We start from the raw sequence: 22,403 nt of genomic DNA, 5'->3' as shown, positions 1-22,403 counted from the left end.
CATTCTCATCCAAACCAGGTTTTGCTCACCAAGCCTCCATGCTGCCAATCTGCCTTCACTGCCTGTATCCAAGAGCCCTGCTACATCTTACCCTCTGCTAGGAAGCCTTTTCTGTTCTTCCTGTCCTCTAGACAGCGGGCTCTGTAGTCAAGGGTTAGTGATCAGAACACTCAGCCCCAACCTGGGCACCTCAGTCACTCACTAAACATTCACCAATGGCAGATTAGCTGATCTGAGAGACTTTTTTTTCATTTGGTATAATTCACTAAAGGGCTGATTCTAATAGAACACACTCTCTAATAGAAACCTTATCTAATGACATAATTCTATACGGTACGTTCGAGTCAAATGCGATCTGACAACAAACTAAAGCAATTAAAGCAGTTAGGAGGGAGAAGTATCAAATCATCAACAAATTTTTTGGAAGTACTCAATTCTCACTCTAACTCCTATTTTAAGATGTCTGGGAAATACTTCCCTGAGTAATTCCGATATACCGTGGGACATTCACTGAATTACGAACAAGATAATTACAATGCAACAAGAATCCCCACAGTTGCATTAAATATGCTTTTGAACATCACGATGCCTTAGGGCAATCTTTTTAACACACACTTAGAGAGTTCTATCTTTATTATAGCACCCCTGACTTTAATTCTAATAAAAGGGCAATATTTGGATTAAGAGTATAGAACATTGAGGATAGTTATTATAATCACACTATACACTTTAATAGCACTTCCCCTAGGCTGTACATACATTAACTTACTGAGATCACCCGACAAAACAATGAATTACAGAAAATCATTATTCTTATATTATACCGACTTTCCACACTATTGTAACGCTGAAAATTACCATGGTAACAGGGCGTGAAGAACACTATATACAGGCCAGAACGAGGTGACAGGAAAATATTCGTGAAGAATCAAACCATCAGTTGGTGCCCAGAGATACTTTTGAAGTCAGGTGAGAGGGGCAAGGCAGAGTAACTGAAGGGGCTGAAGAGAACTCCTAAAGTGACCCAGTGAAGGAAATATATCTTTTCCAATAAAATGAGCAAAATATTTAAATCAAAATACAATAAAGCAATAAAGAGAAAATAATAAAGATAGCAAAAGGTAAGCAGACATGAAAGAAAACAAAGTGATACAACCCACAACATGTTATAAGCTATTATCTATACTCTTTAGAAACATAATCTAGTTACCGCGATCACAAACACATGCCAACTTTTTTACATTTCAATGTAAGAAAAAAACCAACTTCTTGGGATTGGCATTATGGCATAGCCTGTACAGCCTCTAGCCACGACACTGGCATCCCATAGAGGCGCTAGTCCCTGTCCCAGCTGCTCCACTTCTACTAGCTCCCTGCTACTGGCCTACAAAAAGCAGCGGCAGATGGCAAAGGACTTGGCACCTTAACCCCAGGTGTGTCACCCAGAACAAACTAATGGCTCCTGGCTTCAGCCTGGATCCTCCCCAACAGCTGTTGTCGTCATCTTGGCAGTGAACCAGCACATGGAAAATCTCTCACTCTCTCTATGTCTCCCTCCCTCTCTAAAGCCCTTTCAAATAAACAATATTTTTAAAATTCTGTAACATTAAATACAAAAATAAGGGAAGTTGTTAGATGTTTTCAGAAAATGATACGATAACAATGAAAAAAATCAAACTTCGGTTCATGAACTTTGATGTAAAAAATACAACTCACCGATCTCAGTCAACATGTGCTTCCACTTGGGGGCCTCAGGAGTGTCTGGGTTCTCTTCCAACAACTCCGTCAGTTTGTCTTTCAATTCCTGTACTTTGTTTACATTTTGCTTCAGTTCTGCCTCAAATGACTAACAAGGGGTAAAGAAGAAAAATGAAGTAATTCACTAAAGGAGGCCAACATTAAAAGACAAAAGCATAATTATGATATGGTCATTTTTTGTCCTTGTCTCTAGCCTGAACAAAAGAGGAAAAAACCTACAGCTAAATGATACAGTGGGTGAGAACCTAGCCTGGGCAATCAATTGTTCTCCTTGACTGTGGGATAAAGGAATCCCATAGAGGACACCATAGCTAAGGAGCTAATGATCCTCTGTTATATCCATTAGCCTCATTACTGAGGAAGAACATCATAGTCTCAAGCAAATCCCTTGGGAAGAAAGATGACATATTTGAGAATCTACCAGTAAATAACCACATCAGAATTCAAATGCAGGTTAGTAACGGACAGAAATGTTTGCCATCATTGCTAATTCTCCCCACCTTGACAAATGTAAAAAAAGTATCTTTCAAAGAACAAAAAGGCCATTACCCTAAATTATATTCAACAAAACAGATCCTTAATACACTCAGCCCTGAAACAAATCTCCCCCAATAGATAACTGGCTAATTTCTCAGACTCCAACTGATTTTTAAAGGTTGCTAGCTTGTTATCACCAACAGTTCACTCATCTTTACAATGCTGGTATGCAAAAAAAAGTTATCATCAATCTATACAGCAAATTACATTAAAAAAGTAAAAACACTGTCATTATTCACGAAGGTAATAGAACTAAAACCAGAATGGAGCTCTCTTGCCTTTGACCTCAGTTGTGAATGTAAGCTCACTCTCTTTCACATCTTCACTAAGTTACACACCCCAAGCCATACCTTATTCTGTTCAACTTGAGTCTTCACAGTTTCAGCATCTGTAGGTGTGGGTGCCTGATGCCATTTGGTTGCAGTTTTGTTCATTTTCTGTAACCACTGCATCATTGCACTTGATTCTTCCTGAGCCTTTTGCAATTTGGAGAGTTTAGTATTCAGTTCCGCTATTTTGTCCTTGAGTAAGAGGCCAAGATCTTCATAACCATGACTTATGTCAGTCATGTCTTTTTTAATGGATGTTAAACCTAGAGGGAAGGGGAGAAAAACGTAATGACACATTTTCAAGGTGTTTGGAGTGAAAGTCTGGAAAACAAATCTAGTTCTAGACTTTCACTCCATGAAACTGTGTCACAAAATGCAACGTAATAAAAAAAAAAAACAAAGATTCGTTTTACATGAAATTCCTTTTGATTTAATCACTGCTATGCTAAGATAAAGTCAGATTTTTTTTTAAATGAAGAGGGAGGAACATTTTATAATACTATTTAATCCTAAATAATTCAGGAACATTGCATGATGCATGTGAAACATAAAAGGTATTTTAAATGGAATGAAAACCTACATAACAAAATGTTATTTAGTAATTCCCTGGGTTTCAGACCCAAATAAATTAGTTCAGTAGTGTCATGCCAAGTGATAGAGTACCTTAAATTAACCAAAAAGAAGGAAACAAAGCCAAGTTTCAAATTACATGACAAGACCTGACTAGTTTCAGGCAAACAAAACTACATGGAATGTTATAAGTATGACAGAGATTGTCACTATTAGATTAAATGTCATTTTGATGTTTGAAATTTCTGTGTAACTATTGCTAATCTGCAAAATTATTTTCTAAATTAAAAACCCCAAGTTAACATTAATCAAAAACCATTTAAAATTACTACTTACCTTTATTTGCCAAAAAATCCTGAGTACTTGCGTCTGTGCCTTCACCGTTTAATATCACTCCACCTGCAGAAATATAAACACTGAAATAATTCCAGATACATGCTGTATTTTTATATATTAGCAGGAAATGATACTGAATCAAACCCCATAAATAGTTCCCATTATTTAGACACATGACTGCTATTTGAAAATGTTGATCTTTAAAGTTCTAAAACTTCAAGTCCAATTATTTTTCATATATATAACAAATTATTGATATGTTTGCCTTACTTTAGAGGTTTAGGTCGCATAAATTAATCATAGATGCATATTTGCATAGATGAAGCACATAATGGAGACTAGCACACTGGGAAGTGAAGATACCTTGCAGCAGCCTCTCTACTCCTGAGGACTCCCACTGAAACAGTTAAAGAGACCTTGACCACATGATAGTACATCTTCTACCTTTACCTATACCTACAGTGCCATGGTGCACTCCAATAGAACGTCAACCTTGTATCTAAAGTACTCTACAACTGTAATAACAGGAGGGAAAATGGTAGAAGGGGGAAAAAGAGGAGGGGAAAGGAGAAGGAAAGGGAGAAATCCCTATACCTACAAAATTGCATCATGAAAATAGTAATAATAATTTAAAAAGTCATTGAATATTAATTCAGGGAAAGTTACAAATACATTGTTTCACTGCTAGACTAAAGCTACTGAAGCCCAGAAGTGCTCAGTAAATGTGTGTTGGACAAAGCACAAAGACTGATGAACCAGTGTCTGCCTCACTGGAAGACTTAAGATTGTCTGGTGAAGCTGCATAATGTTACTATGGGCCTATGGAAAGCAGCACGAAGTAAAAATAAATGGAAAAAGTTGAAAGTGAAAAAGAAAAACAAAAAAAAATCTATTATTAAATTTACATATCAACACAGAAAGTACGAGTGAGCGCAGCAGTTAGGAGTGCCTGAGCCTTGGCCTCTAACTCAGCTAAGGGTTAATTCTAGTCTACCAATTATTAGTCATGAAGTTGGACAAACTAAGCAGTCAAACCAATAAAGTTAGTACCTAATTTGTAAGAATACTGGCGAGAACTACAGATAAGTAACGATTGCCTAACAAACAGGAACTACTTGCCGACTGTAATGATAATTTCTTGTTTTCCATACACCATCTAGCATGGGTAGCTTCTTCATAGTAAGAATACTAAGAAATCAATTACTTGTTGGCCACCTCTTCAAAACACAGAGACAGTGTCTCAAACCAACCGTCAGAAAACAAGCAGAACATTGTTTAAATTTATCTGAAAGGCAGAATCACGTTCAGAAAGGGAGACAGAATCCTCCACCTGCTTGTTCAATTCTCAGACAGCTGTAAATGGAAAAGGTTGGACCAAGTCAAGGCCAGGAGCCTAGCACTCCACCCGTCTCCCAGACAAGTGGCAGGGGGCATGCATTACTGCCTGTCCAAGCACATTGCTGAGGAGCAACAGGAACTGGAACAGCCAGGACTCCAAGCAATGCCTATGTGGAATACAGACATAACGGGACAGTTTGACCTGCGGTGTACAGTACTGCCCCAGGATTATGTAAAAGTTTGCACCTTAAGTTTTAACCCTTAAAAAAATTACACACAGCCTGAGTTCTAGTCTCACTCCAGTCCCAATTTCAGCTTCCTGCTAATGTGCACGCTGGAGGGACAGTGTATTGAAGTAATTGAGTAGCTGACATCCAGTGGGAGACTTGGACTGAATTTCCAACTCTGAGCTATGGCCCAGTTCAGCCCTAGCTTCTTTCAGTATTTGGTGCATGAACCAGCACATAGAACTTGTACTCTCTCTCTCAAAAACAATTTTTTAATTAATTAAATAAAATAAAATTCATATATATTCATTTATTATTAATTACACACAAGCACATTTCAGATGGAGATGATATATCCTGTAGATGCTCAAAGACTGAAAAACCAATGTAAAAAGAATAATTAAAAAAAACACTTTTATATTTTCAGCCAACATAAAGGAGGCATGAATAATGAAAATAAATAAAACATAACAGAAGTCCTTTTAGTTAAAAAAAAAAAGTACAACTGGGCATTTTAGGAAATCTGATTAGGAGAGAAAGAAAAATCACCACACCATACACAATGTGGGCATTCCCTGAAATGGGATTAACAGAGTGGAATAAATGCTTGGTTGAGAAAGGCCCAGCTGGACCATAAGATCACAACAGGGACAGCTGGGTGCCTGGTCGCTAGAGATAAACCACAGAGGATCCTCAGAATAAAGACATGAGATTGCCTTCTGTCGATCTTGGACTTCAGAAAAAAAAAAAAAAACTTGTTATATGGTATGTTTTTTAAACTAAAAGCTGTACCTCCGACTCACTTAGTATTATAATCAATATTTATACATGACCCTCCCCTTTTGTTCAGAAGAGTGAGTCAACTATGGCTTAGCTTGTGATTTAGATATGCTGGCTAACATATGGCCTAATTGTTTTCTGTGGGAATAGTGTACACAGTAACATAGATGGAAATAAAATAAAACAGGCCCATGCTACAGTCTGCTTCCTTCTCTCACTTCCTCCCAAGAGACTAGCTCATTTCTTCATCAACATCATAATGAGAATAAAAACATTTCAGAAAGAATTTCAGCATTTCCATTTAATTAGCTTAAGCAACAAACGAACTGGAATCGGATCTGTCCCTTCCTCCAATTTAATGCCACTTTTTTCTTACACACTGATTTGACTAGTTTTTAGTTATAGTCTTTCAAAAAAAATGAAACTTGAGAAGAATCTGAAATATGATTAGTACAGCCACTTTTGCATGGCAGGTTTTAGCAGCTTTCTCTTGTCACATTTCACTTTGCATTTTACTTTATATAATTGATACACTGATGTAAAAAAAAATGCAGAAGTAATATGAACTTGGATGAATCAGATTCGTACAGTTTTGGCATATAAACAAACCACATACCTGACTTAGCTGCTGCTATTGCCTTCGCTGGAGTGGTCACTGCACTTATAAGGTTACATAATGAGATCCCAGTGTTGTTTACTTTCTGAACCTCTGGTGTTTTCAAACTCCACTTTTCTTGTAATTTCTTGAGATATAAAAACACATTTTTTTTTAGTTTTCTTAATGTTTTCAAAGTTTCACATTTTAGTTCAATTTCTTAAATATATATCCCTTTACTTATGGGGAAATGAATAGAGGAGAGCACCATCGTATTGCCACAGCCCAGGTGACTGTTAGCGCTGTTAGCAGTGAGAAGTGGGGTGTGGCCCATTCTGCATTCTGCTCCCAGCCATGGAGTAACTCAAGCTGTTCCTGGCTGCCTTGGGTTCCAAAGCAACTGTCAACTGTAAGTCTGTAAAACTGTGCTAGGTAAAGGCCAAATTACAATGTCAAATATACTAGGAAAAATCAAAATAAGTGAGAATTCAGAATTCCATTTAACAGTGAATTTTAACCATCAAAATGTCCACGAATTATGGGAAAAAACCCTTCTCTAACTCTGGAGTAGAAAGACTGCTATTACTAATCCTACTACTAGTCCTATGACCATTAGCTAGCTTTATGACTTGAGTCAGTTAGTAAAGACCTGTGAACTGTGTGTGGGATATTCAAAATAACCTCTATCTTCAAACAATAAATATGATATATCCAATCTCAAGTAATGCTGAGTGAAAGAGAAGGATGTTTTTTGCAAGATTTCAAGAACGGGTAGTAAAAATAACTGAAGCTAAGCAGAAATTTAAAGAGAAAAGAAGCTTGCATACTAGAACAGAAGCTGCTAACTAGTTCACTGACATCTTTTTTAAAAATGAATTATCTGGGCCAGCGTAATGGATCAGCTGACTAATCCTCCACCTCCCAGGGCCAAAATCCAATATGGGTGCCCCTTCCAATCCAGCTCCCTGATTATGGCCTAGGAAAGCAGTGGAGGATGGCCCCAACGAAGCCCGGGGACCCTGCACCCTAGTGGGAGACCTCGAAGAAGTTCTCAGCAGCTGGCTTCAGATCAGCTCAGCTCCAGCCATGGTGGTCATTTGGGGAGTGAACCAGTGAACCAGTGGATGCCTTTCTCCTTTCTCTCCTTCTCTCTGTAAATCTGCTTTTCCAATAACAAAAAATAAATCCTTTAACAAATAATAAAAGAATTAACTGGAAGTTTACATCCTACGTATGTCACAATTTGCAAAGTGCACCAATATATATACAGTACATATATGTGACTGAATTTATATTAGGTCAAAAAACAATCATTAGTCTTTAAACCACTGATAACTGACACAAGCAAAAGAAAAACTCATAGTAGATGCCAGAGTCACCTTAGTTTCCTCCAAAGATTTTCCTAAATCCTCAGCACCAAAAGAAGGCTTCACAATAGGCACTCTTTCTGTTGTTTCTTTTATCCATGACTTCAATGAGGTAACAAGCACTTGGAAAGCATCCAGCTGCTCTTGGCAAGAAGTTACAGCTTCTTTTCTGAATCACAAAAGTTAAAAGCAGAACTTAAAGCACAAAAAGGAAATGTTCTAAAGAACTGATAATTACAAACTACATTATTGTTTTTATATTGGGCTCAATATTGTGAAAGAACACTTCCACACACATTCAGTCCCTTTGAGAAGAGAGGAGAGGTTCCTGGGTGGCAAGTGAAATCTGCTAACTATTTATCGACTTCTCAGGCAAGGGAGAAGCAGCCAGCAAATCTGTAACCCATATGGCACTTTACAATGCTACATAAACTCCAAGGCTACATAAACAGTTTTAACATTATTTAGATTCACTGAGCTTTGATCTGTCCATTTTATATAATGCTTACTGCCAGCAGGCACAGAACCAGGGAGGAAATGTTTACAAATAAGAAACGGGGAGAAGATAATGCCACCTAGTGTTTTCTATACCATACTGCAATCACTTCAATAGATTTGGGGGAGGAACAGAATTAAGACCCAAAATAAGATGAACCATGACTGGAGAATTTTGATGGGCACTTCTACCACAGAGATGCAGGAAGCTCTATGGTAAACGGTGTGAGTCCCTCTGCATCTTCATCACCAATGAGGGAGCACATGATCAACTGTGAGGACCATTACAATCCACATACGGGTGACATGTGCACATTTGTGAGCATGTGGGTTATGGAGCAGATCAGAATACACTCACTGCAGCTGACCTAATAACTGATGACTACATCATTTTAAAGTTGGATCCATCTGAAAGGAGAACTAATCTAGCGATTACCTAGGAAAGCCGAATATATTCCTTCAGTGTAATATGAATTAAATATCATGACTCGATGGAAAACACGGCGTTGTGAGCAGTAGACAGCACTCAAAAGTTTTACATAAGAATTACAAAGAAATATGAAAGCCACTGAGTAGAAATTACCACTGTCTATGTTGGAGGGCCCATATACAAACTTCAACAAAATCATTTATATTCCAAACTCAATGAGAACAGAAATACAAAAGTTCAGTCAAAAGAATTACTCCTATACAACTTCAGTCTAATATTCTGATCTTGTTTTTTCATAAACTCCTGTCTTTTTCTGCCACTCTCTAAAACATAATTAAACAGGCCAGCATTGCGGCACAGTGGACTAAGCCTTTGTCTGAGCCACCCTGCCAACACCCAAATGATACCACTTCAAGTCCAAGCTGTTCCACTTCCGATCCACCTCCCTGGCAAATGTATCTGGGAGAGCAGCAAAAGACCAACAAGTGCTTGGCCACACCATGCAGGAGGTGCAGGTGGAATAGATGGCTCCTGGCTTAGCCTGGTGCAGCCGTAGCCACCGCTGCCATAGAAAGCATGAACCAATATAGATGGCTCCTGGCTTAGCCTGGTGCAGCCGTAGCCACCGCTGCCATAGAAAGCATGAACCAATATAGATGGCTCCTGGCTTAGCCTGGTGCAGCCGTAGCCACCGCTGCCATAGAAAGCATGAACCAATATAGATGGCTCCTGGCTTAGCCTGGTGCAGCCGTAGCCACCGCTGCCATAGAAAGCATGAACCAATAGATCAAAGCTCACTTTCTCTTTGTAAATTTGCCTTTCAAATAAGCCAATAAATCTTTTTTCAAACCTATATTGAAATTGTTCCAGATTCTGAACTGAATCCAGAAAGTAAAGAATCACAACCTATCTTTCGAGGTTATTTCAGTCTTTGCAAATAAATACATGATATTTGCCAAAAGCCTTAGAGACTAAAGTGAATTTAGATAGTTTTTCTTATGTAATACTTTCTGCTTTTAAATGAGAAGTGTTACATTTTCCTCCTTCATACATGAACAGGTAATATACTTAACAGCAAAAAAAATTAAAATAAAAATATATAAATATTGATGAAATTACCCCAATTGTTATTCTTCAATTTCCAAAATTGTGCTACTTAGCCAAATACATATAAAGACAATTCTTGTAGTTATTATCAAGTAGAAGAAAATCTGGAAGGAGTGCTTACTTTTCTTTGATGGTATCTTCCATTTCCTTAAATTTCTTTGATAAATTATTTGTCTTTTCAAACACCAAAGCCTTATCGCCAGGTAAGCCTTGGCTGGCTATCTCCTTCAGGAGACCATGCAAAACTTCAAGATCTTTCTTGTGTTCCAAGAATTCCGAAGTCGATTCCTGTAGAGGTTGTAGTTGGTCACTACAGATACTGCTAGTGCTTCAAATGACATTCCATCCACAGGTAAGGATGGGACCAGAATCACAAAGAAAATGAGTCCGTACTCAAAACATTATAAACACACATAGGTTACTTGAAAGGAAACACAGAAATCTCCAGTGAATTTAGAAACTGCGATCTATATTTTGTCTCCATAGGTTCTAGCACACAGATGCTACATTTACAATCTGATATATATGACAAATGGCATTCTTTTCCAATAAATGAGCAAAAGCGTCAAAGAGAAGATGACAGATCATTACTGGTTCATAAATGATTAAAACGACTGTTCATGGTAACTGTGCCAGTCGATACATGAGCTCATCTGACCTTGTCATGGTTCTGCTGACACTCAGGGAGCATTACGGAAGCCATACCTGCATGCATTGAGACAATTCAGCAACATCTTTCCCCGGTACGTCCACCTCAGTTAGAGCCCGAGTTTTTGTTTCTAAAAAGGCATGGAGTTTTTCCGAGAGGTTCTCAAACAGTTCTACTTTGGTTTTTAGCTCCTCCATTTTAGCCAGTTTTTCTTTGTGTTTGCGACTTGCTTCTGAAAACCGCACAGACAAGTCCTTCATTTTTGCCTGCAGTGAGGATGCAGTGGACGGGTCTGTTGTTTCCATAAATTTCTTTACTTTTTCATTCATGGCATTTATACTGCTCTGACGACCTCCAATGTCTTGTTCCAGCATCTGAGAAAGACCAAATAATTGACTGAGTCTTATAATAACATGCACAAAGCATGCCATGGAGTTTAAAAAGTTACTATTCACAACAACATGAGCTCGGACAACCTGTGACAAAGAAGGTTAGTGGTTGGGACCAAATGACAAATTGGAGCTGTCCCTGGAGGAATCTATTCCAAAATCTCTTCAAGGGAGAGCGGGAACAGCTGGCAGGCTGCTTGAGCGAGGCAGGGGGCTGCTGGTTCTCCATCACCAGGATCTATCGGAGCTTGGGGATTAGCCATGCTCCTAATTTTTAAAAGGCTGGACAACAACAAGCCTGATACGATTAACCTCCTGTGCAGCTGGCTGGAGCAACAGTAAACTAGATAAGAGTCCACACAGGGGTAAGCCCTCTGTAATTAATAACATTCATGAAAAGCATACCAAGGACTGCCTGTGTGCCTTCCTAGACAAAGCCATCTCACACGAGAACAGCTTTCCACAGTGTTCCATTCAGGAAACGTCTCTTTTCTGTCTTTAAAAACTACCTTAAATCTACCTGATCCTGGAGCTTATCAAAACAGGCTCTTGTTTTTTCTCTGTACCTGGGATTCTTTTTTTTTTTTCTCTTTAACGTGTCACTTACGATGTTTTTACTGATGATATCCTGAAGAGCAGCAGAGTTTAAGGGCACTTGACCTTGTTCTTTGAGAGAATTTTCCACACTTCCCATCCAGTCCAGCATTTCATCCAGGCCATCCTGCACGCTCAGCGAACGGGTCAGGGTTATCTGGAGTTTTTCATTGCGTTCATTAACAGACTTGGACAGATCCTCATACCTCCCCACAATGTCATCTAGTCCAAACAAATTAGGAAACGTCAGCCACAAAGTTCTCTTTGCCACATTCCTTTTCAAAAATACGCCAAGGTGAATCACGGAAGTTTCCACACAAAGATAAGACAATTTTTAAAGAGTTTAAATGCTAAATTCATAATGTGTAAGTTAAACACTATCTAAAACCTTAACAGAAATCCCAGTAGAAAATAAAAAATTGAATTCTTGCAATAACTGTGTGTATAGTAAGTGTATCTGAAAAGAGATTTGGGGTAAACATTTTAACTGCCCCAGAGAGCTGAAAGAGTGATCCGAACAGCAAGTCCCTGTGATAACTATCTCAACTGACATTTCAAATTAATATACTTACTGATACCCATTCTAGGGGGAAGGTAACAGCCACACTTATGAGGCTGTTAACAAAGTTCATGGAAAAATGGTTTTAAAAGGTAAGTTTACTTGGTGAAAACGTTGAAATCCTTGCATAGTATTTTTTTAAGAAGCACATTTTCCATGAACCTTATGAGCATCCCTTGTAACTATTGAGACAAAATACAGTTAGAGAAGTTAAGCTTTACATACAAAAACAATCACACTCAACTCTCGTATTATCCCTTTTCTCCATTCTCCTTACTGCCCCATTTACACACACATACACCAAATTTTTGTTATTCCTTACAACCTAAGTATTCCAATTAGCAAATGCAAATAAAATCAGAAAATAGACAGAGATAATCCACCTGAAGTTGACATCAGATTTCCATAATACGTGCAATGACAAGGTTAATAGCAGCGACTGGCACTGGCACTGAAATTCAGGGAGTTAAGCCACACCTGTGATGCTGGCATTCCACGTGAGTGGATGGGCTGCGTACTCCCCATCCAGCTCCTTGTTAATGTGGTGGGGAAAGCAGTCAAAGAAGGCCCACAGGACTTGGCAGACCTGTACGGAATTCCAGGATCCTGGCTTTGGCCTAACTCAACCCCAGACGTTACAGCTAACAGTGAATTAGCAGATGAGAGATCTCTCTGTCTCTCCATCTCTCTTGGTACATCTACCTTTCAAATTAAAAAAACCTTTTCTTAAAAAAAAAAACAAGTTTAATAGTACATAAAATGTAGAAATTAACAGGTTAGGCTACCTCATATGAGATAAACTTTACTTTCAATTGTGAAATTTTAATACTAAGCAAATTCTTTCTGGCCTAGCCCCACCAAACATAAGGCTCTACATTTTAACATTCTACACTGTCTATCACAGATCACTGAGGAGTTCAAAGAATGATGGTTTTTAAGAAACCATCTCTCTGTCTCTGGAAAAGAATCTGATTTTTGTAGTCAATTTAACTGATCTCTTCTAAGAATATGAAAAATACTTTGATTTATTTATAATTGCTTTGATACTTCATGGAATGCATCAAAGAAAGTGTAACTGGAAACATCTCTATTAAAAGAAATATTTATGCTTGAGCCATGGAAAATGATATAGCCAAACAATATTCTTCTTCTGATTATTAAAACATGACACTGTTAAAACACACACACACACCCCTTGACAAATTTTCACTGAACTGAGCAGTGCCAATGATATGAAGAGACAATCATGCTCCTGTTACTAACACATAAAGAAACCCATGGGGATGGCGATTGGTAAAGAAGCTGGCATCTACTCAGCAACAAGATGCTATAGGGAAAGGAAACAAGCAGCAGGTGCAAACAGGAGCCCTACTGTAAGAGTCACGAGCACAGATTCTCTGAACTTCAGCTTGTGATCGGCAGGTGAACTCAATCTCAATGGTGACTCATTTCAGCTATCTTCTTAATCATGGTGAGTGGAATCCCAAGGACAGCTATTTCCATATAATTAATGCAGAAAGTGTTACCGTTGGCTATGGTTGATATATAGGGTTTTTGGAAAGTGTGATGTTTTGATAAACTAAAAAAAAAAACATATATTTGCTCTTTGACTATAGACTCCTGGAAATAGAGTTCCTAAAATCCTTGTAATTTCCTGAGCGACAAGGGTACTTGAAGTACCTTTGATAATGATATTTGGTTTTTGATCTGTTCCTGACACAGAGCTCCAAAAACCGTCATAACTTCCTGAGTGGTGAAAGTGACTAACCCAGCTCCTAATTCCCTTAGAATTTCCTGGGCGATACGAATGTGACTTGATGGGCTTATCAACAGTTTCAGGTTTGGAAGCTGCTTGATGAGGGAACAAACCACATGATACAAGAGTTGTAGCTTTCATTCCTAACTCCTAACCTCCAGAGAGGGAAGAGACAGAAAGCTGAATTGCTACCAATGGCCCATGATATGATTCAATGTGCTTATCCAATGAAGCCTCCTTAAAAACCAATGGGCAGTGGAGATTTTGACAGGTGAACACATGCATATTTCATGAGGGAGGCAAGCAAGGAAAGGCGATTCAGATTCCAAACATCTTGTCCCACACTTCCCACAGCTCTTTCATCCGCATCCTTCAGAATAAGTGAGTAAACACTAAGTGGTGTTTCTGTGAGTTCTATAAGCTGTCCTACCAAGTGAAATGAACTCAAGGATCAGGGATCACGGGAAACTCAATAGCTAACCAGTTGGGTAGAACTGCAAGTACAACCCAGAACCTGTGACAAGCACCTAAAATCTTTGGGGGATCTGAGCCCTTGACCCATGGGAACTGAATTCAATGACAGGATGTCCAGCTGGAAAACTGCTTGTGGTGCAGACAAAAAAAAAAGGGCACAGCTAGGAACTGGTAACAGAACTATTCCATACTGCTATCAGTGGTGTGTGAGTACAGGAAAAATTAAGGGTTTTTTCCCCTCCATTAGGTCATAAGCCTGCATTCCTCATGAATGGATGAATCACAGGAAGAGTAATGAGACAAGACTGTCCTCTACTACTTCCTTTCATGGAAAGAGGAAACATCGAGAAAGTGGACATTGACAAACCTGGAAGTAAAATTTTGATCCTGAACTTCCTGTCTCCAGAACTGTAAGAAATGGCTGTTGTTTAAGCCACCCAGGTGACACTTTTTTGTTTTAGCAGCTAAGACACTAAGATAAAACACTGCTAACACTGCTTTTTAGTGATCAAATATGTTCACTGATAACTTACAGATTTTACTAACTATAAAGTTTTCTGGAAAAGGTGCAAAACAAAATATACTACAAAAAATGTATGTTTGCTTTCAAGTCACGAGTTTTCTGAGAAGTGAGACCCCAAGAAACTCCTCTCTAACATACAGTTTCATATATCCCTAGGAAATTGTGACAGCAAGTTTTCAAATCTTAATATAATCTGAATTTCAAACGATTCAAAATGAAACCATGTGCATAACAAATGGGAAAATGACAAAATGCCTTTTCAAACCAAAACAATACTATTTAAATATGTTTATCTCTTTCAAAACCTTCTGCCTCGGTTCTTCCAGCAGTGCTCTTCAGGGCAGATGTCAAAGATACCAAACTGAGAGAGAGGAATGCAATGTCAGAACCGCCATCCACAATTTCACCTTACACTTTAAAATTCTACTTTGCTTTGTGGTCAGAATTATAATACATGTAATAACCTAGCAATGTGTTTATATAGTTTACATATATATATATATATATATATATATTACAAACACAAAATTCTTTATTAATGGGATTCATGGTCAATAAAGATGGGATCTGCATCAGAGTAAAAAATGGTTTCCTTTCCACACAATCATTTTAGAAGAACAAATTTCCCCCACTGCTTTTCATTTAACAATTCTTTTGGTTTTTTGTTTTGTTTTCAGATGTATTTATTTTTATTGGAAAGGTAGATCAGATGTACGGAAAGATGGAGAGTCAGAGAAAGATCTTTTGGTTGTTGGTTCACTCCCCAAGTGGCCACAGCAGTCGGAAATAAGTCACTCCAAAGCCAGCAGCCAGGAGCTTCTTCTGGGTCTCCAATGTGGGCGCAGGGTCCTAAGGCTTCAGGACATCCTCTATTGCTTTCCCATGCCACAAGCAGGGAGGTAGCTTGGAAGTGGAGGAACTGCAACATGAACTGGCACCCAAATGGAATTCCAGCACTTACAAGATGAGGATTTAGCCACTGAGCCATCATGCCAGGCCATCATTTAACATTCCTACTCCGACTTTTATTCCTGCTTTATTTATGGCGAAACATATGCATGAGCATCTGCTGTGGACATTTTTGTATTTCACACATATGTACACAGAAATACATAACAACTTCAACCCACATGTTTAAATATTATGAAACAAACAGTAAAGTGAAACCCAAAACTCATATTAAGACAGGAAACAACATTCAGTTGGTTAATAATACACTGTGTATTCAGTATAAACACTATAAGTAGACACAGAGAAGAACATGAAAGATCTTCAAAAAGTTCTTGGAAACCGTGTGTTATGAAAGAAATATGCATGGATTTCAAACTAATGCTTGCACCAATATTACCTTTTCCATGAGCTTTGAAGTCCCACTGTACAATAGCTTTTTCTCTCAAGAAACATTTATCTAAAGCAAGATGGCACAAAAACAGCATTGCCACTGTACACAAGTTTCTAGTATCACTGCAGAAATGGGGTAACTGCAACCCTCATAAGGCCACTCAGAGACTCTAGAACGTGAACTGACAACAGTGCTTTAAAACACAACTCTTGGGGCCCAGCGCAATAATCTAGTGGCTAAAGTCATCACCTTGCATGCGTCAGGATCCCATATGGGTGCTGGTTCATATCCCAGTTGCTCCATTCCCAACCAGCTCCCTGATTGTGGCCTGGGAAAGAAGCTGAGGACAACCCAAATCCTTAGGATCCTGCACCTACACGAGAAACATGGAAGCAGCTGCTGGCTCCTGGCTTCAGCTCAGCTCCAGCCATTGCGACCACTTGAGGAGTGAACCAGCAGATGTAAGACCTTTCCCTCTGTCTCTCCTCTTTGTAAATCTGCCTTCCCAATAAAAATAAATATGTTTTTAAAAAGAAAAAAACACAACTGTTTACTCACTGAGTTCTTACTCCTATTATTGATAAGAACACTCAAGTTTATTTTTGCCCTAAATTTAAGTCTAGCTCTGCCCAGTTCCATCAACCAAGTGAATTTAACAGGATTCTATTTTTGTGGTAAACAATACAAACAGTTTTCCACGTTTACAATCTTAATATAAACATGCTCTTTCCAAGTAACATAACTCCCTACCAAAGTTGCAGTACATCTACCAGAAAGACATATCTTCCCTTACACTCTGTTACACATTGGAGATGAAGATGAGAAATAAATAACACAATATACACTTGTGAATTTATTTCCATATCTACCAAAAGACCTTTATTTAGAATTTATCTGTGAAAAGCAATGAAAATCTTACCCAGTGTCTTTTGGATATCATTTTTGGCTGGAAGTAATGATCCTCTGGCATCCAACAGCACTTCAGCCGTTTTCTTCAGTTTTTCTACTGCCACCTGCTGACTTGATATCTGTCCTTGCAAAGCCTGTGGAATTATAAGCTTTTCAATTATACTCCAAAGGAATACATAATAAAGTTAAAACATGAAAACAAATTATTAACAATAAGATAAGCCTGAACAAAGCAAAATTTTCCATCATGAGAACTGTCATCATCATAAACCTACCCAGAGTTCTCAACATAAGACCAGTTACAAAGCAGCATTAGCAAAAGAATCAACCAGTATGAATGATGCAAATTCAGTCTTGAAATAAACGCTGGAGCACTTGTTCACAATAATCTGCCTGGTTCTTGACCTTGCAACCTTCCTACTTTAACTTCAACTTCCCCTTCACCTCACTTCAAAAATTTGTACACTAGCCTCCGAACACCAAAGTACAAAAAGAGCAGTGACAAAAGCCCCAGTTAAACAAGCACAAAACCAACAACAAAAGAAAAAAGCGAGAGAAGAGAAAAACAAAAAACCCTTTGGGACTGTTTCTGACTACAGGTAAAGAGATGATGCGTATCATTAGATCCTGAATAGATATGGCCACGCGCCAGGAGCCAGGAGTGTCTCCAGGTCTCCCACAGGGGTGGCCAGAGCCCAGCCTCTTAGGCCATTTCTTGTTGCTTTTCCCAAGCACAACAGCAACAGGGAGCTGGATGGAATGTAGAGCAGTTGGGACATGAACTTGTGCCCAAATGGGATGCTGGCACTGCAAAGCAGCTGCTTTACTTGCCATGGCACAGTGCCAGTCCCACTCACAGGGATCTTAAACTCAAGGCAGAAAGTAAATAAATGCTGAAAGTAAGAAAAATTATGGAAATTGACATGAGAGAAAATGACCCTCACATGCTACAAATTCAGGGACAATGCACATGCAGAAGCCGGAACTACATCAAAAGAATTGCTAGTTAAGACAGTTGATGGGACCACTAACGACACACATGACAAGCTAGAGTATTCAAATTTAGGGGAGATGAGACAGAAAACACAATGTGATCCTGAGATGGAAATGAGCCCAAAATAATTCTGTCCCCATGGTTCGTGTATAGTACAAGTATGGTCCCCAGAAGGGGTAGAACTTTTAAAAACGGAGTCCTCCTGGGAGTCAGTGCCAGAGTGCCCTGAGGAGGGATCAGGTAGCTTTCCTGGGATCCTAGTCTCTCGCAGAGTGAGTTATTACAAACAGACCCTGCTCTCTCTACTCCCTCCACCTTCCTGTCACACCATGTGTCCTCTCCCTCTCCCACGTGCTATCCCGGGGGTGGCATCTGCCCTGATGGTGTACACTCAGGAGGACAGGGCCCAGGGGCAGCACCTTGTTGTTTGGACTCTCAACCTCCAAAACTGTGAGATAAACAAACCTCTTTATAAAATAAAGCTCCCCAGGGTTTCTCTTAGAGTGATGTATGGAGCACACACATTCCGCCAGCTTAAAGGAAGACAGATGGTGGAAAGGTCAGCAATGCCTGAGTGGTTCAGAAAAGACAATGTCAACCAGAATAATGACTCCTTGACCTTTCTCAACAGAGGTCCCTGCAGATCTCCAAGGAAGCAGATGCAGTTTAGCAGTGGGAACAGCGAGGGCAGTAGAAGCAGGATCACAAAGAGTGCTTCCAGAAGCTTGGCCCTGCAGTTTTGAAATGCTTGGCAGATCTCTGCCCGAGTGAGCTGATGCGCCGCATGAGCACTGTGCCTGGCTTTAACTTCACTTAGGGTGTTCAAGCCCCTCTTCCAGCCTTGCATTCAGATTTTGAGCCCCATACATCCTACTGACAACAAACTCATCCCTGGCCATGGGCCCAGGTTTCCAACTGTTTCTTGAGTGTTTCCATCTGGACGTAAACAATCACCTTAGAACTCAAAAACACTAAATCTGGGCTCAGCCTCTCATTCCCTACACCTGTACTTCCTCCTGAGGTTACGCCTGATGACCCAAGAAGAAAGCAGGATGTCCCTACTGGAGTCTTCTCCTCTCTTAATCTGTTCCATATGCAAACCAACCATCAAGCCCTGATAATTTCATCTGTCTTTCTAAACAACGAACGAAAGAACAAAAGAAAGAATGAAAGAAACACAGACAGATGAAAAGACAGAAAGAAAGGGAAAGAAAGAAAAAGAGGAAAGGAAAGAAGGAAGGAAGGAAGGAAGGAAAGAAGGAAGGGAGGGAGGAAGAGAGGGAACGGAAAAGAAAGGAAAGGAAAGGAAAGGAAAGGAAAGGAAAGGAAAGGAAAGGAAAGGAAAGGAAAGGAAAGGAAAGGAAAGGAAAGGAAAGGAAAGGAAAGGAAAGGAAAGGAAAGGAAAGGAAAGGAAAGGAAACGAAGGGAGAGAGAAACAAAGACAGACAGAAAGCAAATCACTTGTTTGCGCTGCATTTCTGGGTCATAGCATAACAGTCCCTCTCATTACTGAAAACAGCTTCCTGACTGAGCCCCTGCATACAACTGCTTCATCCATCACTCCTCCATTTACAGTCTTTCAGGATCTGTGCTTCATAATAACAACTACATCTGAGCATGCTCTGAAAGGCCTAATGAAATCTAATCTATATCTAATCTATGTCTTTAGTCTTACCTTTTTATACTCAGCAGTCCCAGAACATCCACCGACACTGCCATCTTAGCTACTTGTTCATACTGGACTCGCAATCTTCATAACCTCTACATACCAATCTACATGTGACCATCCCCTGCACAAACCCCTAATCCTGAACATGGCTCTTATATGTTGCCTTTATATTCAGCTGGGAAATGTTTCTTTTCTCCTCATCCCTGAGGCTAAGCCCTTTGCCAACAACTTCTAGAATTACCCAATGAAGATTACTGAATTTATCTATGTCTTTTATCAAGCTGTAAATTTCTGGAGAACGAGAAAATGTATTAACAGTACTCAGTCCGGTGCCTAGCACATATACAGTGATTGATAGAAGTTTACAGAATCACAGAATGAATAACTAAATAAACAAGTGTATAAAACCTAAAAAAATTATCTTCTGTTTTGGCAAGTATTATTTTTTAAAATGAAAACCTAAGTGACACTGGTAAAAATTTCAGCTAACTTTTTATAATACAAGAAATTATAAAGACACATTGAGCAGTCCCTGCACATGCTGAAAAGCCCACCAAACTAAGGCCAACATGGGATCTGTGATTAGAGTAACAGGTCCTGCAGGTGTTTTTAGAGGCAAGAAAAAACCCTGCACAGAAATAATCCTGTTTTGGAAATTCTCTAAACTGTGTAATTTTAGAAAGTAGAAAATCCCTTGAGATATGGACTTGACCTATAACGAGAATGAAGTCTAGACTGTAGCAACAATTTATTTATATCACTTGTTTATTTAGATTGTCCAAATAAAGTTAAGAAGAGCCCTACCTACCCTCAAATTTCTTTCAGAATGTGAGTTCCCCAAGAACAGGGTCAGGGTTTCAACATTTTTGTCTTTTCACAAAAGCTAACAATGGTACCAACACACAAGTGTCCCCTGAATTATAAACATGTAACAGTTATGAGCTTCTAGAAAAACACCCAATGCCAAATACAGCCAAATCTACCATCCAAAAATTTAGAAATGGATTAGAAAAGATCTACATGTGCCTTTACTTCTTTTCAAATTAGCCCATAACACCAATCTACAAAATTACACTCACGCAGGATAACAATTTCTACCTCTCACATGTAACAGGTTATAGTTAAACATTAGCACCAGTTATGGTACTACTTTGGGACAAAGCTTCAAATTAAAATATTCAAATGTGTACCATATATTATTTCGAAAGGATTTTAACAAAACTAAACGCGATGGAAGCATCTGAAACAGGGACCTCCATGCGAGTGCAACCTTGGTACTGAAGTCCCTGAGGTCACGGGCACTGACCAGTTCACAAAAGCTTCCTGGCTGGACAGCACCTACAAGCTCAATACAAGCGTGAGCTTGGCATCGTGTGTCCAAGTAGTCAGGCCCCCTTGGCTAGTTCCAATCCATGTTTCAAGGCCAGTCCAACATACCTATATTCTACATCTGTGATGAGGCTAAAATCCTGTTTTCTTTTCTCGAAAGAAAACAGCTCAATGTTGTCAATACTGCTAACAGCTTCATGAATAGGAATTGCTACCAACAATGTGCTACTGAAAAATGTGCATTAGACAGAAATATATCAAATGAGCCGACAGGACTTCCATAAGTTGTGTTCTTTTTACAACAGAATATAAGTAAAAGTTAGTATTTTAAATGTGCGTGAACAGTTTTTGTAGTAGTTTCATGCATTTAAATATTAATAAAAGGAAAAAATAGTATTTATTTTTCTGAATGGAGACTACCTAATCTTCATTAAATTTCACCTGCATACATACTAGATCATCCTGAAGAAAAACAGGTATGTATGCCAGGGAAAATTTTAATCACAAATTTCATTTATAAAATCATACTGTGACTTAATCAGAAGTTATCTGATTTGAAATTCTCTATTCTGTATATATTTCTTTGCCTAAAGGAGTTTTTCTCTACAGAATTTACCAAATACGATTTTCCAGTTTTGAAATTCGTCCAGGTATCTGTTAAAAAGCTACATCACTGGCTTGGAATTTTCTTTATTTTGCTTCAGTTATATAACAACTACTTTTATACAGGCTGCAATCTTGTTCTTAATATAGCTCTAACTTAACACGTGTAATTCTTACATTATATACTCTTCTATACATAGGACATTATATCTTAACTACATGTAACATAGGCAATCATAGTAATTATTTTAAACTATTGCATTTCCTAGCAAATTAAGTCACTTAATGTCTCAGTATCTTCCCTGCCCTCTGCCAATACTCGGAGCTTGGACACACATTCAAATAGAAACTGAAAACATCATACAGATTGGTTTCTGTGCTTGTGGAAAAAAGGGAAGAAAGCTAAAACAGGACTGGGAAAAAAGGCACCTTTGAAGGCAGTTGGCATCCCACGGGAAGCTGTCCAGTTAGGTGGTGCTGACCTGATTCAGCACACCTTCCTGCCACCCACAGGGTAGGGCAAGAGGTGTGGAGGAAGCCATGACCCCCACTCTTCTCTGCCCCTCCTCTACCAGCCCCTCTACAGAGCCTTCTGTCTGCTTGGTCTTTACCGCTGTGGCAGCCAGTTAACATCTCTTTTGATGTTAATTAGAAAAGGAGGTGCCTGGGTAAGTTTAACAACACAGTGGTTTCCAACTCCATAACCAACAGAACATTAAATCTGAACATTACTGTTTAATAGGT

At 39.0% G+C, this 22,403-nt stretch overlaps 1 protein-coding gene across 13 annotated transcripts in view; it reads right to left on the bottom strand.

The window, feature by feature from the left end:
• The window catches only part of DST (dystonin), a 434,986-nt gene that overhangs the window by 101,777 nt on the left and 310,806 nt on the right, over positions 1–22,403 (bottom strand). For all 13 annotated transcript variants that reach the window (XM_058661874.1, XM_058661883.1, XM_058661921.1 and 10 more), the window contains 9 exons: positions 17,075–17,198; positions 11,515–11,723; positions 10,575–10,892; positions 9,991–10,157; positions 7,850–8,006; positions 6,492–6,618; positions 3,531–3,593; positions 2,646–2,887; positions 1,717–1,846 (listed from right to left, as the gene is read on the bottom strand). In XM_058661874.1, the coding sequence (XP_058517857.1) occupies positions 1,717–1,846; positions 2,646–2,887; positions 3,531–3,593; positions 6,492–6,618; positions 7,850–8,006; positions 9,991–10,157; positions 10,575–10,892; positions 11,515–11,723; positions 17,075–17,198 (1,537 nt within the window). The remainder of the gene's footprint in view (positions 1–1,716; positions 1,847–2,645; positions 2,888–3,530; positions 3,594–6,491; positions 6,619–7,849; positions 8,007–9,990; positions 10,158–10,574; positions 10,893–11,514; positions 11,724–17,074; positions 17,199–22,403) is intronic.

This window comes from Ochotona princeps, chromosome 1 (genome assembly GCF_030435755.1).
Source record: "Ochotona princeps isolate mOchPri1 chromosome 1, mOchPri1.hap1, whole genome shotgun sequence".
NCBI lineage: Eukaryota > Metazoa > Chordata > Mammalia > Lagomorpha > Ochotonidae > Ochotona > Ochotona princeps.
Note: the sequence above shows the minus strand (reverse complement) of the source record. Positions and strands in the feature narration are given on the sequence as shown.